At 42.3% G+C, this 13,895-nt stretch overlaps 1 protein-coding gene across 3 annotated transcripts in view; it reads right to left on the reverse strand.

The window, feature by feature from the left end:
* The window catches only part of CCSER2 (coiled-coil serine rich protein 2), a 91,142-nt gene that overhangs the window by 20,139 nt on the left and 57,108 nt on the right, over positions 1 to 13,895 (reverse strand). For 2 of the 3 annotated variants that reach the window (XM_070752057.1, XM_070752058.1), the window contains exons 8-9: positions 12,833 to 12,919; positions 9,656 to 9,754 (exon numbers count right to left, since the gene is read on the reverse strand). In XM_070752057.1, the coding sequence (XP_070608158.1) occupies positions 9,656 to 9,754; positions 12,833 to 12,919 (186 nt within the window). Of the gene's footprint in view, positions 1 to 283; positions 369 to 9,655; positions 9,755 to 12,832; positions 12,920 to 13,895 lie in introns of all 3 variants that reach the window. The other variant, XM_070752059.1, reaches the window with a different exon arrangement.

Consider the following 13,895-nt stretch of genomic DNA (forward strand, 5'->3'; position numbering starts at 1 on the left):
GGAAGGGCAGGAGGGCAAGCAAATTAGAGTTTGCAGGAGAAAGAAAGAAAACTTCCAGACCGATTCAAGGCCCGTTACAAAAAAACGTTTTCCATCCGGTCATCGAAGGTGGTTTTATAGCAAGTGATGGAGGCAGAAGGGATTGTCCGGTTGTTCTTTCAAGGGAGAGCAGAGAGACAGAGAAAGACAGAGCTGAGCGACGGGGAGCGTGCAAGGGGGAAACTGCTACTGGGGCAAGGGGGGGGGAGGATGGGGAGGGGGTGAGTGAGGAGTACAGACTCACTCTGTCTGCGCTGCGGTGGAAGAATCCGAGGGATGCCCTGGAATGAGCTCTGCCAGGGAGAGAAGGTAGGAGCAGAAAACCCACTCTGTGCGGAGAAAGACGGAGGGGGGGGGGAATAAAATAAATAAATAAAACAAGAGAACCAGAGGGGGGAAGAAAACAGTACCAAAAGCTACATTGTTCCTCTTCTTTTCTCGAGAAATAGCTGCAATTCTAACCATCGCAAATGAGTCGTCGGCTTTGCCAAGCGTCCTTCGACTGCTCTCTGAATTCCAGACAGAGACCCGGTTCTATTAGCGCACGATAAGGAGAGTTCTGCGGTGGTGGTGGGGGAAATAAAAGTATTCACTGCCTTCCAGATTTCAATTTCTGCTTTATTTATTTGCTTCTGAACGTTATCGAGAGCCTCGCGAGGGTCCTACGAATGCATTAAAAGTTGAAAGGGAAGCAATGGAATTAAAATTTGGGTCCGGCTGCGTATATTTTATCAGCAAAGACATTCAACGGTAACAAGTGGCGCTCAGGTTAGGACCCGCAGAGACTGGAAAATTTGTCCTTTAAGAGGCGTAGTTGTTAAATGGGGCATCACGGGATTCGGACCTGATTTCCATAGAAACCTAGAAGACTGACGGCAGAAAAAGACCTCATGGTCCATCTAGTCTGCCTTTATACTATTTCCCGGATTTTATCTCAGGATGGATCTATGTTTATCCCAGGCATGTTTAAATTCAGTTGCTGTGGATTTACCAACCACAAGGAGGGTGGGGGCCGTTCTAATCTCCGGGGGGAGCTGATTCCAAAGGGCCGGGGCCGCCACAGAGAAGGCTCTTCCCCTGGAGCCTGCCAAACGACATTGTTTGGTCAACAGGACCCGGAGAAGGCCAACTCTGTGGGACCTTATCGGCCGCTTAACTTCCCAAATTCCCCAGCCAGCTGAATCTCGAGCAGAACAGAATTAATATTTTTTTTAATGTTAATAAATTAAAAATGCTTGTTATTCGAAGTGATGCTCTGGTTGCCAAACCCCCATCCACTGCAACATCCATCAATTCCCAGCATTTGGGATAAGACATTCCTCAGACATGATGACCTTTTTTTCAACCCTCCACCTTGCAGGAATGTAAATATTTACTATTACTACAACTATTAGAAGGGAGGGATGTTCAAAACTTTTCCAAGTTGAAATGCAAATTAAACTATTCAGGGCACAGGGATAGAAACATAGAAACATAGAAGACTGACGGCAGAAAAAGACCTCATGGTCCATCTAGTCTGCCCTTATACTATTTCCTGTATTTTATCTTACAATGGATATATGTTTATCCCAGGCATGTTTAAATTCAGTTACTGTGGATTTACCAACCACGTCTGCGTGGAAGTTTGTCCCAAGCATCTACTACTCTTTCAGTAAAATAATATTTTCTCACGTTGCTTTTGATCTTTCCCCCAACTAACTTCAGATTGTGCCCCCTTGTTCTTGGGTTCACTTTCCTATTAAAAACACTTCCCTCCTGAACCTTATTGAACCCTTTAACATATTTAAATGTTTCCCAACCGCTTTTGCTGGGTCGTTAAACAGAACTTTACCTGATCATGGCTTGTTGAAAGCTATGTTGGGAAGGTTGCAAATAGTGACTGGTGGCCACGAGGCACTGTGAGTGTCAAAAAAATGAATGAGGGTTGCTAAGGACCCAAACCACAATTGTGTGACTGTGAGGATTCTGCCAAGGTCTGTGTAACGGCCAGTTGCAAGTTACTTTTTACTGCAACTTCAAATAAGTCACTAACAATGGCTGTAAGTCAGGGATTAACCTTTGTATTTTAATATGTCACACAACCAACTTGTTAAAAATTTCTAGGACTTTTTTTTCAAATTATTTCCAAAAATTGTTAGCTCAATGCAGACACTAAAAATAGGGATTATTTTTTTTAAAAAATGGGCAAGGAATTGCAGAGATTTTAGTTATTTTGAACAAAACTAATAATTACATGGAGGAATAAATGGTTCACCCACTAGAAAGATCCCAAGGAAAAGTACAGTGGTACCTCGACATACGAGTCTAATTCGTTCCAGACCTGAGCTCGTATGTTGATCAACTCGCATCTCGAACGAATGCCTTTAGACTTTGTTTTTCGCGCAGAGATAACTTGAAGCAAGGAATTCTTGCGCCACCTAGTGGAAGCTCGGCTCGTATCTCGAATTTGAGCTCGGGTGTCGAACAGAAATTTTGCTCGCGTCTCGGCTCGTAACTTGCAATACTCGCATGTGGAGCAGCTCGTATCTAGAGGTACTACTGTATGTGAAATATTTCAGTAAATCATTTAATATACAAGATAAAAACAATGTATCCAAGCAAACTTTATAAGTTTCAGAAATCTGGAAAACCCAAACAAATAATTTTCGCAGATAAAAGTTCTATCAGCAAGGACCCAGGACTAAGAATGGACCCATCCTGGTCATCCCTCATTTCTGATAAGGGACCCAAAGTAGAGTAAAGGAGGCAGGACAAGTCCTCTTAATATAAATCAGAGGGTCAAATTCAAAAATTTGTCCCTACTGGTTCTGTGGGTGTGGCTTGATCGGTGTGGCAGGGGAAGGATACTGCAAAATTTCCATTCCCACCCCACTCCAGGGGAAGGATACTGCAACATCCCCATTCCTTCCCCACTCTGGGGCCAGCCAGAGGTGGTATTTGCCGGTTGTCCGAACTACTCAAAATGTCCGCTACAGTTCTCCAGAACCTGCTGAATTTTACCACTGATATAAACCCACAGAGTTGGCCTTCTCTGGGTCCCGTCGACTAAACAATGTCGTCTGGCGGGACCCAGGGGAAGAGCCTTCTCTGTGGCGGCTCCAACCCTCAGGAACCAGCTCCCCCCTGAGATTAGGATTGCCTCCACCCTCCTTGCCTTTCGCAAACTCCTTAAAACCCACCTCTGCCATCAGGCATGGGGGAACTGAAACATCTCCCCCTTGCCCATGTTGTTTTGGTGTTAGATTGATTGTGTGCTTGTTTTTTAATATTCTGGGGTTGTTTTTTTAGCTTAAAATTGTAATTGGATTGGTGGGTATTGGATTTGTTATTATGTACTGTTTTTTATTATTGTTGTGAGCCGCCCCGAGTTTGCGGAGAGGGGCGGCATATAAATCCAATAAATCTAATCTAAATCTAATCTTTCAAAGAAGGCCTTCACAGTAAGCAGTCCCTTTATTTGGATTATTAAAGCAGCTGTATCTTTGTCCAGGCCTGAATAGCTACTCTGTAAGCTGCTTCTAAGAGAGACTCAGAAGCGGTTATTTGTTTCTGCTTATTCTGGTTTCGGGTTATTCGTTTCTGCATCCAGGCTAACGTCCACCTGTCTCTCCTTGTAAGACTTAAATTCCTGGAGCTGACTCTCTGGGTTGCATCCCTTCCTGTTTATTTAAATTCTTCTTCCAGTGAACTGGATGCAGCACTTAAGAAGTCTGACTTGTACAGGAACTATTTTTTCCTACTTTAAAAAATATAATTTAGTAATTATATTGGGGAATATACCGGATTCTGCTGCACGAATCCCAGCGACCAGCTAGGTCCCACAGAGTGGGTCTTCTCCAGGTCCCGTCAACTAAACAATGTCACTTGGCGGGACCCAGGGGAAGAGCCTTCTCTGTGGCGGCCCCGGCCCTCTGGAACCAACTCCCCCCAGAGATTAGAATTGCCCCCACCCTCCTTGCCTTTCGTAAGCTACTTAAAACCCACCTCTGCCGCCAGGCATGGGGGAATTGAGATATAGTATTAATATAGTAATTTTTTTAAATTCCAGAACTGCAAAGAAAACTTAATACTAGAAGCAGTGTTTTCTAAATGATCAAGAAATTAATGTTGTCAAAGGAAATTATGTTAACAGGTTCTCAGAGTTGGAAGGGACCTTGTAGGTCATCTAGTCCAACCCCACCTGCCCAAGGAAGTTGGTAAACTGTTCCCATTACTTTAGAAAAAAGTGTGTTAAATCTGATTGGGTTATAAGCTATATTTGGAGATATTTTTTTTTCTGCTATTTGCCATATCTGCATTGGACCAGATTACCTCCGGAACCGCCTGCTACCGCACGAATCCCAGCGACCAATAAGGTCCCACAGAGTTGGCCTTCTCCGGGTCCCGTCGACTAAACAATGTCGTTTGGCGGGCCCCAGGGGAAGAGCCTTCTCTGTGGTGGCCCCAGCCCTCGGGAACCAACTCCCCCCAGAGATTAAAGCTGCCCCCACCCTCCCTGTCTTTCGCAAACTACTCAAGACTCACTTATGCCGCCAGGCATGGGGGAGTTAAGATATTCCTTCCCCCTAGGCCATTACAAGTTATGCATGATATGTTTGTGTGTATGTTTGGTTTTATAATAAGGGTTTTTAGTTGTTTTATTAATTGGATTGTTACATGCTGTTTTTATCATTGTTGTTAGCCACCCCGAGTCTACGGAGAGGGGCGGCATACAAATCCAATAAATAAGTAAGTAAGTAAGTAAGTAAGTAAGTAAGTAAGTAAACAAATAAATAAATAATGAACAAAATCCAGCAGTATTAATGAATCTAGGAGTTACAATACCCGCTTTTTGAATGCATACCTAAAATATGAATGTGGCAAGCCTAGAATTCTAAGCCTGGAAGACTATAATGTTTTTTTGAATGATTATATATATATGAAAGAAGTGATAGTGAAAATGTCGGTAGAAAATACAGTGTTCCCTCGCTTTTCGCGGGGGATGCGTTTCGAGACCACCCGCAAGTCGAATTTCCGCCAAGTCGAGATGCGGAAGTAAATACACTATTTTTGGCTATGAACAGTATCACAAGCCTAAATTGCAATTTTCCCATTCCCTTAGAAACCATTTAGATTATTACTCACAAAGTTTATTTATTAAAGTTTATTAAAAAACATATTCATTAAAAGCCGATGAAAGTTTGGCGATGACATATGACGTCATCGGGTGGGGAAAACCGTGGTCTAGGGGGGAAAACCCGCAAAGTATTTTTTAATTAATATTTTTGAAAAACCGTGGTATAGACTTTTCGCAAAGTTCGAACCCGCAAAAATCGAGGGGACACTGTATACACACTAGAGCAGGGGTATCAAATTTGTTCTTTAAGGGTCAGATCAGCATTGTGCAAAATGCAGCTGCGAGAGCAGTCATGGGCCTACCTAGGTATGCCCATGTTTCACCAACACTCCGCAGTCTGCATTGGTTGCTGATCAATTTCCGGTCACAATTCAAAGTGTTGGTTATGACCTTTAAAGCCCTTCATGGCACTGGACCAGAATATCTCCGAGACCGCCTGCTGCCGCACGAATCCCAGCGACCGATTAGGTCCCACAGAGTGGGCCTTCTCCGGGTCCCGTCAATTAAACAATGTCGGTTGGCGGGCCCCAGGGGAACAGCCTTCTCTGTGGCGGCCCCGGCTCTCTGGAACCAACTCCCCCCAGAGATTAGAACTGCCCCTACTCTCCTTGCCTTTCGTAAGCTCCTTAAGACCCACCTGTGTCATCAGGCATGGGGGAACTGAGGCATCTCCCCCGGGCATATACAATTTATGAATGGTATGTGTGTATGTATGTCAGTTTAGAAAATGGGATTTTTTAAAAATGTTTTTAGTAGAAATTTAGATTTGTTGTAAACTGTTTTTCACTTTGTTGTGAGCTGCCCCGAGTCTGCGGAGAGGGGCGGCATACAAATCTAAATAAACAAACATAAACATTGTAGGTGGAGTGGATACGGATGGTGGGAAGCAGGAGGGAGATGGGACGGACACCTCCTGCAGCACCCTGCTGGCGAAAACGTCCCCCTGCCGCACCTCGTTTTCGCCCTCCATGTCCTCCTGTAGCATTCTGCTGGGCCAAAAGGTGGCCCAAAAATGGGAACAGTCACTCATGCCCTCATCACCTCGAAGTTCGACTACTGTAATGCTCTCTACATGGGGCTACCTTTGAAAAGTGTTCGGAAACTTCAGATCATGCAGAATGCAGCTGCGAGAGCAATCATGGGCTTTCCAAGATATGCCCATGTCACACCAACACTCTGCAGTCTGCATTGGTTGCCGATCAATTTCCAGGCATAATTCAAAGTGTTGGTTATGACCTATAAAGCCCTTCATGGCATTGGACCAGAATACCTCCGGGACCGCCTTCTGCTGCACGAATCCCAGCGACCGGTTAGGTCCCGCAGAGTTGGCCTTCTCCAGGTCCTGTCTACTAAACAATGTCGTTTGGCGGGACCCAGAAGAGCCTTCTCTGTGGCGGCCCCCGACCCTCTGGAACCAGCTCCCCCCGGAGATTAGAACTGCCCCCACCCTCCTTGCCTTTCGTAAAGTTCTTAAGACCCATCTCTGCCGTCAGGCATGGGGGAACTGACACATCTCCCCCGGGCCTATACAGTTTATACATGGAATGTTTGTGTGTGTGTTTGCTTTTAATAATGGGGTTTTTAGTGTTTTTTAAATTATTAGATTTGTTTTTTACATTGTTCTTGTTATTGTTGTGAGCCGCCCCGAGTCTACGGAGAGGGGCGGCATACAAATCTAATAAATAATAATAAAAATAATAACTTGAGTTGTCCATTTCGGCCTCCCCGGCCTCCAACTACACTCTGCTGGCTAAAAACCGGCAGAGGCACAGCAGGGTCATCGTTCGATATTTCCAGGCGGGCCCCGTGGGCCAGATTTAAGCACCCTGCAGGCCTTGAGCTTGACACCCCTGCACTGGGGCAGACAGTTGTCGACTTACGACCACAATTGAAACCAAAGTGTTCATGTCAACCTCCCCTTTGCCTGCTTTCTCGGACTGTCAAAGAAACAGGAGGTGGGTTTGGTATTTTTGGGGAGGGGGCGGAATGCTGGAGGTTGCTCCCCTTGTATTTGATTACAATGCTAGGGAGGAAAGTTCTCATCGCGGACTGCTAGGCACTGCCAGGCTGCATGGACATGTTTATAGCCTGCTCAAGGTCAACGGTTTCTTCGCTGGACCACATGTGGAAGACCAAACGGCTGGCGCACCCACCTGATGTCTTGGGACACGGGGATTGGGTGAATCGCCCATATATGCATTTTTTGTGTCTTTTGACTCAGATCTTGCTTTCCTTTTGTTGCTATCACTTCTTGTCTAATAAAAGTTCAGATCGTGCAGAATGCAGCTGCAAGAGCAATCATGGGCTTTCCCAAATATGCCTATGTTACACCAACACTCCGCAGTCTGCATTGGTTGCCAATCAGTTTCCGGTCACAATTCAAAGTGTTGGTTATGACCTATAAAGCCCTTCATGGCACCGGACCAGATTATCTCCGGGACCGCCTTCTGCTGCACGAATCCCAGCGACCAGTTAGGTCCCACAGAGTGGGTCTTCTCCGGGTCCCGTCAACTAAACTGGTTGGTAATCGTCTCTAAAAATCCCATCACTAATCCAGGGAGGAGATAATGAACAAGATATAATGATTAATAAAAACTTCTGCTTAGTACAATGTGTATTTCCTGAAGATGAGGCATGTATTTTACGGTTTTATTCCCATTGTAGATTTATAAAAAAATAAATTCAGAAAATCTCACTTGCATACTGTTATATTGATTATCTCAGGGACCGCCTTCTGCTGCACGAATCCCAGCGACCAGTTAGGTCCCACAGAGTGGGTCTTCTCCGGGTCCCGTCAACTAAACAATGTCGCTTGGCGGGACCCGGGGAAGAGCCTTCTCTGTGGCAGCCCCGGCCCTCTGGAACCAACTCCCCCCAGAGATTAGAATTGCCCCCACTCTCCTTGCCTTTCGTAAGCTACTTAAAACCCACCTCTGCCATCAGGCTTAGGGGAATTGAGATCCTCTTTCCCCCTAGGCCTTTACAATTCTATGCATGGTATGTCTGTCTGTATGTATGTTTGGTTTTTATATTAATGGGTTTTTAATCGTTTTTAGTATTGGATTACTATTGTACACTGTTTTATTGTTGCTGTTAGCCGCCCCGAGTCTCCGGAGAGGGGTGGCATACAAATCAAATCAAATCAAATCAATCAATAAATAAAAATAAATATAAATAAATAAAAAAATGAATAAATAAATAAATAAAAATAAATAAATAAATAAATAAATAAAAATGAATAAATAAATAAAAATAAATAAAAATAAATAAAATATATATAAATAAATAAATAAATAAATAAATAAATAAATAAATAAATAAATGTACCCATCTCTATCAACACGGAGCTCGGTTTTTTCTTTCCTGGACTTTGAATGGGAGCACGCCTGATAGCCCATTTCTAAGCAAGGTGGGTGTTAATTGAATCCTATCCAAACTTTGCAGGGCTTTTGCCAAGCAAATCCCTGGAATTGTTAGGTGCATTAGACAACTGTTGAGCAAAACTGGCTGCCCTGCTGACCGTGATATTGTTTGTGACCTCAGAAACCTGCTGAGGTCACACACAGTGTTTGTATGATCCAGGGACGCTACAACTGTCATAAATAATAATTCATTTGGGATTGGGCAGCATAGAAGTTGAATGAATAAATAATAATAATAAATGACAATAATAAAAAGACAGGCCAGTGGTCAGGTGTCCTCAGTTTGATCATGAGGCCATGGGGGATGCTGCGATAGCCACAAGCATTGGGGACCAACTGGTCGGCCATAAGTTACTTTTTTTTCCCCAGTGCTGTTGCAACTTTGAGCAGTCATTAAATGAATAGTTTTAAGTTGAGGACTAACCCTATATTGAAGCATGATACCCAATAATACAACTGAAAGTAAAACACCAAGACAATATTGTATATAGCAGTGTTTCCCAACCTTGGCAACTTGAAGATATCTAGACTTCAACTCCCAGAAGTCCCCAGCCACCATTTGCTGGCTGGGGACTTCTGGGAGTTGAAGTCCAAATACAGTGTTCCCTCGATTTTCGCGGGTTCAAACTTCGCGGAAAGTCTATACCACGGTTTTTCAAAAATATTAATTAAAAAATACTTTGCGGGTTTTTTCCCCAATGCCATGGTTTTTCCCACCCGATGATGTCATATGTCATCGCCAAACTTTCGTCTGCCTTTAATATTTTTTTTAATAAACTTTAATAGATAAACATGGTGAGTAATAATCTGAATGGTTGCTAAGGGAATGGAAAATTGCAATTTAGGGGTTTAATGTGTTAAGGGAAGGCTTGTGATACTTTCATAGCCAAAAATAGTGTATTTACTTCCGCATCTCTACTTCGCGGAAATTCAACTTTTGCGGGCGGTCTCGGAACACGTCCCCGGCGAAAAGTGAGGGAACACTGTATCTTCAAGTTGCCAAGGTTGAGAAACACTGGTATGTGGCATAAGGAAGCAATCTCTAGGCAAGGAGCATCTTCTCCAGGAAATGACTCACCGCATTTCTTCTCCAGGTGGTCTGGGTGAATTTGTCAGCAAAACCGCATGCGATCGCTTCAGGCATCTTGCTGCCTTTGTGGCAGTCACACCTAACAGCCTTGACGTGGAGAGAAGAGAGAAAACCTGGTGAGAACCAAGAACAGCCACACAGAGGCTACCTTGCAGGGGGATAACAAAGCCAGCTTCAGTCAAGAGGCAGTGCAGATACAAATATGCTGCAACGTCCTACCGGTCAATGACTACTTCAGCTTCAACCGCAACAACACAAGAGCACGCAACAGATTCAAACTCAATACGAACCGCTCCAAACTTGACTGTAAAAAATATGATTTCAACAATCGAGTTATCGAAGCGTGGAACTCATTATCGGACTCAGTAGTGTCAACCCCTAACCCCCAACACTTCTCCCTTAGTTTCTCCACGATTGACCTCTCCAGGTTCCTAAGAGGCCAGTAAGGGGCATACATAAGTGCACTGGTGTGCCTTTCGTCCCCTGTCCAATTGTCTTTCCTTTCTTTCACCTATCATATATATTCTCTTCCTTTCATATATCCTCTCCTCTAAGTTCACTTTTACCCTTATATATATTACCACATGTCTATTTTTCTTCCTATGTATTTGTGTATTGGACAAATGAATGAATGAATGAATGAATGAATGAATGAATGAATGAATGAATGAATGAATGAATGAATAAATAAATAAATTCAAATTAACAGATCCACCAAGAGTAGACCAAAACTGCCACACAGCACGGGCCTTCCCGTGAAAAAATGTAGTGTATTTTTTGCTCCATAAGACACTCCTGGCGAGAAGATGCACATTAGCTTTAGAGGACCCAAACAATTAAAAAGAATCTGCCCCTGCCTCCCAGCATCCATCCCATATTCATTTGGCTATCGTCCTTGCTGCAAACAGCAAACAGTCTGGTTAGCTTCAGCACGTTATCGCAGCCCCAGCATGTGGTTCATCAGGGCTCTGCTCGGTTGCACTCACTCCCAATTAGCTGAGCGATGGTTGGATCCCGGCCTCCTGTAACCCCACTGATCAGTGGGCTGGCTGACCGGAAATGCCACCATCACTGCCTCCTCTATGTCTGCTGCCTCTGCTGGAGAACTTGGAGCCTTTGCTGCTGAGCAGCTGATCAGCGGAATACCACCAATCAGCTGTTCCAGGCAGCGAGGATTGCTGCCAACGTTCACCGCTGCTGCCTGTTGCCCATATTCACTGCATAAGACACATAAACATTTCCACCCACTTTTGGGAGGAGGAAAAAAGTGTATCTTTTTTAAAAAAATAATCCTTATTAGATATTTACATTAAAAAGGTAAGAAAAAAAGGAATGTAGTTCATGGTATAACGGTATAACAATAGTATCAAGTATGGAAAAGAAAAGGGGAAGGAGAAAAGAAAAGAAAGAAAAAATGAGGGGGAAAAGAATGAATTGAAGATAGGGGGATATGGGAAAGGGGGAAGGAAAAAAATAAAAGAAAGAAAGAGGGGTGTCAGCTAAAGGCTGGCACATCAGTATTATAAGACCAGTGGTTTCAAATAAGTAGTAGGTGTAGATATTCTCTCAGTTAAATTTGTTAGGATAATAGTATACAGTGGTTTTTTTAAAAATTGCCATAACGATAACAAGAGCAGTAACAATTAAATACTATAATTATTTTATGTTTATATTCAGTAATATACCAATGATTAAAGTTGGTGCATCAATACTAAAGCCCACTGCAACAATATCGCCAAAAAAGTTTCTAGAGTTGTTAACCTGATCCTACACAGCTTCTGCTCAGGCAATCTCACACTACTCACCAGAGCCTACAAAACTTTTGCCAGACCCATCCTTGAACACAGTTCATCTGTCTGGAACCCATACCACATCTCAGACATCAACACCCTTGAAAATGTCCGAAGATATTTCACCAGAAGAGCCCTTCACTCCTCCACTCGAAACAGAATATCCTACGAAAATAGACTAACAATCCTGGGCCTAGAAAGCCTAGAACTATGGCGCCTAAAACACGATTTGAGTATTGCCCACAAGATCATATGCTGCAACGTCCTACCGGTCAATGACTACTTCAGCTTCAACCGCAACAACACAAGAGCACGCAACAGATTCAAACTTAATACGAACCGCTCCAAACTTGAGTGTAAAAAATATGATTTCAACAATCGAGTTATCGAAGCGTGGAACTCATTACCGGACTCAATAGTGTCAACCCCTAACCCCCAACACTTCTCCCTTAGACTCTCCACGATTGACCTCTCCAGGTTCCTAAGAGGCCAGTAAGGGGCATACATAGGTGCACTGGAGTGCCTTTCGTCCCCAGTCCAATTGTCTTCCCTTTCTCTCACTTATCATATATATTTTCTTTCTTTCATATATCCTCTCCTCTAAGTTCACTTTACCCTTATATATATTACTACATGTCTATTTTTCTTCCTATGTATTTGTGTATTGGACAAATGAATAAATTAAAAAAAAAACAATGTTCAAACCGGAAGTGTGTTTTCCCGAATTTAACTGTTATTCATAAAATCATACATCACAATGTACTCCCTGTTAGAGACTACTTCACCGTTAACAACGACAACACAAGAGCACGCAATAGATACAAACTAAATGTAAATCACTTCAAACTAGACTGCAGAAAATACGATTTCAGCAATAGAGTGGTCAACGCCTAGAATTCACTACCAGACTCTGTTGTTTCTTCCCCCAACCCCAAAATCTTCAACCTTACATTATCTACGATAGACCTCTCCCCTTTTCTAAGAGGTCTGTAAGGGGTGTGCTTAAATGCACCCTTGTGTCTACCGTTCCTGTCCTAATGTCTTTTTTATCTTTTTCTATCTCTACTTTATACTTATATTATGTTAAATATACAATACAATACTATATTTGTATGACAAATTAAATAAATAAATAATAAAATAAAAATACCATAAAATAAAATAAAAAATTGGACAAATGAATAAATGAATAAATGAATAAATAAATAAATAAAAATACCAATTTGTTATTTTACAAACAAAAAAAGTTTGTCTTATGCAGCAAAAAATACGGTAAGTGCTTCTTTCCTAAAACCCTCCATGCAGCTTAGAGGCACAACCATTTTCTGCCATTATTATGATCTCATTTCTTTTCATGCGCATCATGATTACTTACAAGACAACGTTCAAGCTCCTGGATGGTCTCGTCTTTCTTTTTTAAATCGTCTTTCAGCCGTGTGATCTCGCTCAGTAATTCGTCAGTCTGGCATAAAAAAACCCCCCCACAAATTAAGGCATTAATGTGTTTTGGGAAATATTTTAATGTCTAATTATCTGCTGCGGAAGGGAAGAGTATGGCTTTCAAACCAGGACTGTATAATGGATTTCACATTACCAAATATTTAAGAATGATACAAATTGCAGGTATTATCGGTATCTATATCCTCATGTTTCTCTTATTTATAAAATTTGTTTGCCATCCATCTCGCTGGGAGATCTCAGCAATTACATCAGTGAATACATCCAATAAATAAATAGCATTTACCTAAGACACATATGTGTAGTTTTGTACCCAGACACAGGTATTTGCGTAAGAGGAGAAATAAATATTAAAAGATTGGAAACATTATTTTTCTGATACTTGCCATTCACAAAAAAACCTGGTATGTATAGTGAACATCTACCAATGCTACCATCATCCAGACAATTCGTATATTACCAGATTTAAAAGTTTTGCCATTTTTGTAGATGGCACTTTTATAACTACACATAGAAACATAGAAGACTGACGGCAGAAAAAGACCTCATGGTCCATCTAGTCTGCCTTTATACTATTTCCTGTATTTTATCTTACAATGGATATATGTTTATCACAGGCATGTTTAAATTCAGTTACTGTGGATTTACCAACCACGTCTGCTGGAAGTTTGTTCCAAGGATCTACTACTCTTTCAGTAAAATAATATTTTCTCACCTTGCTTTTGATCTTTCCCCCAACTAACTTCAGATTGTGTCCCCTTGTTCTTGTGTTCACTTTCCTATTAAAAACACTTCCCTCCTGAACATTATTTAACCTTTTAACATATTTAAATGTTTCGATCATGTTCCCCCTTTTCCTTCTGTCCTCCAGACTATACAGATTGAGTTCATTAAGTCTTTCCTGATACGTTTTATGCTTAAGACCTTCCACCCTTTTTGCAGCCCGTCTTTGGACCCGTTTAATTTTGTCATTATCTTTT

Source organism: Erythrolamprus reginae, chromosome 5 (assembly GCF_031021105.1).
Source record: "Erythrolamprus reginae isolate rEryReg1 chromosome 5, rEryReg1.hap1, whole genome shotgun sequence".
NCBI classification, from domain to species: Eukaryota; Metazoa; Chordata; class Lepidosauria; order Squamata; family Dipsadidae; genus Erythrolamprus; species Erythrolamprus reginae.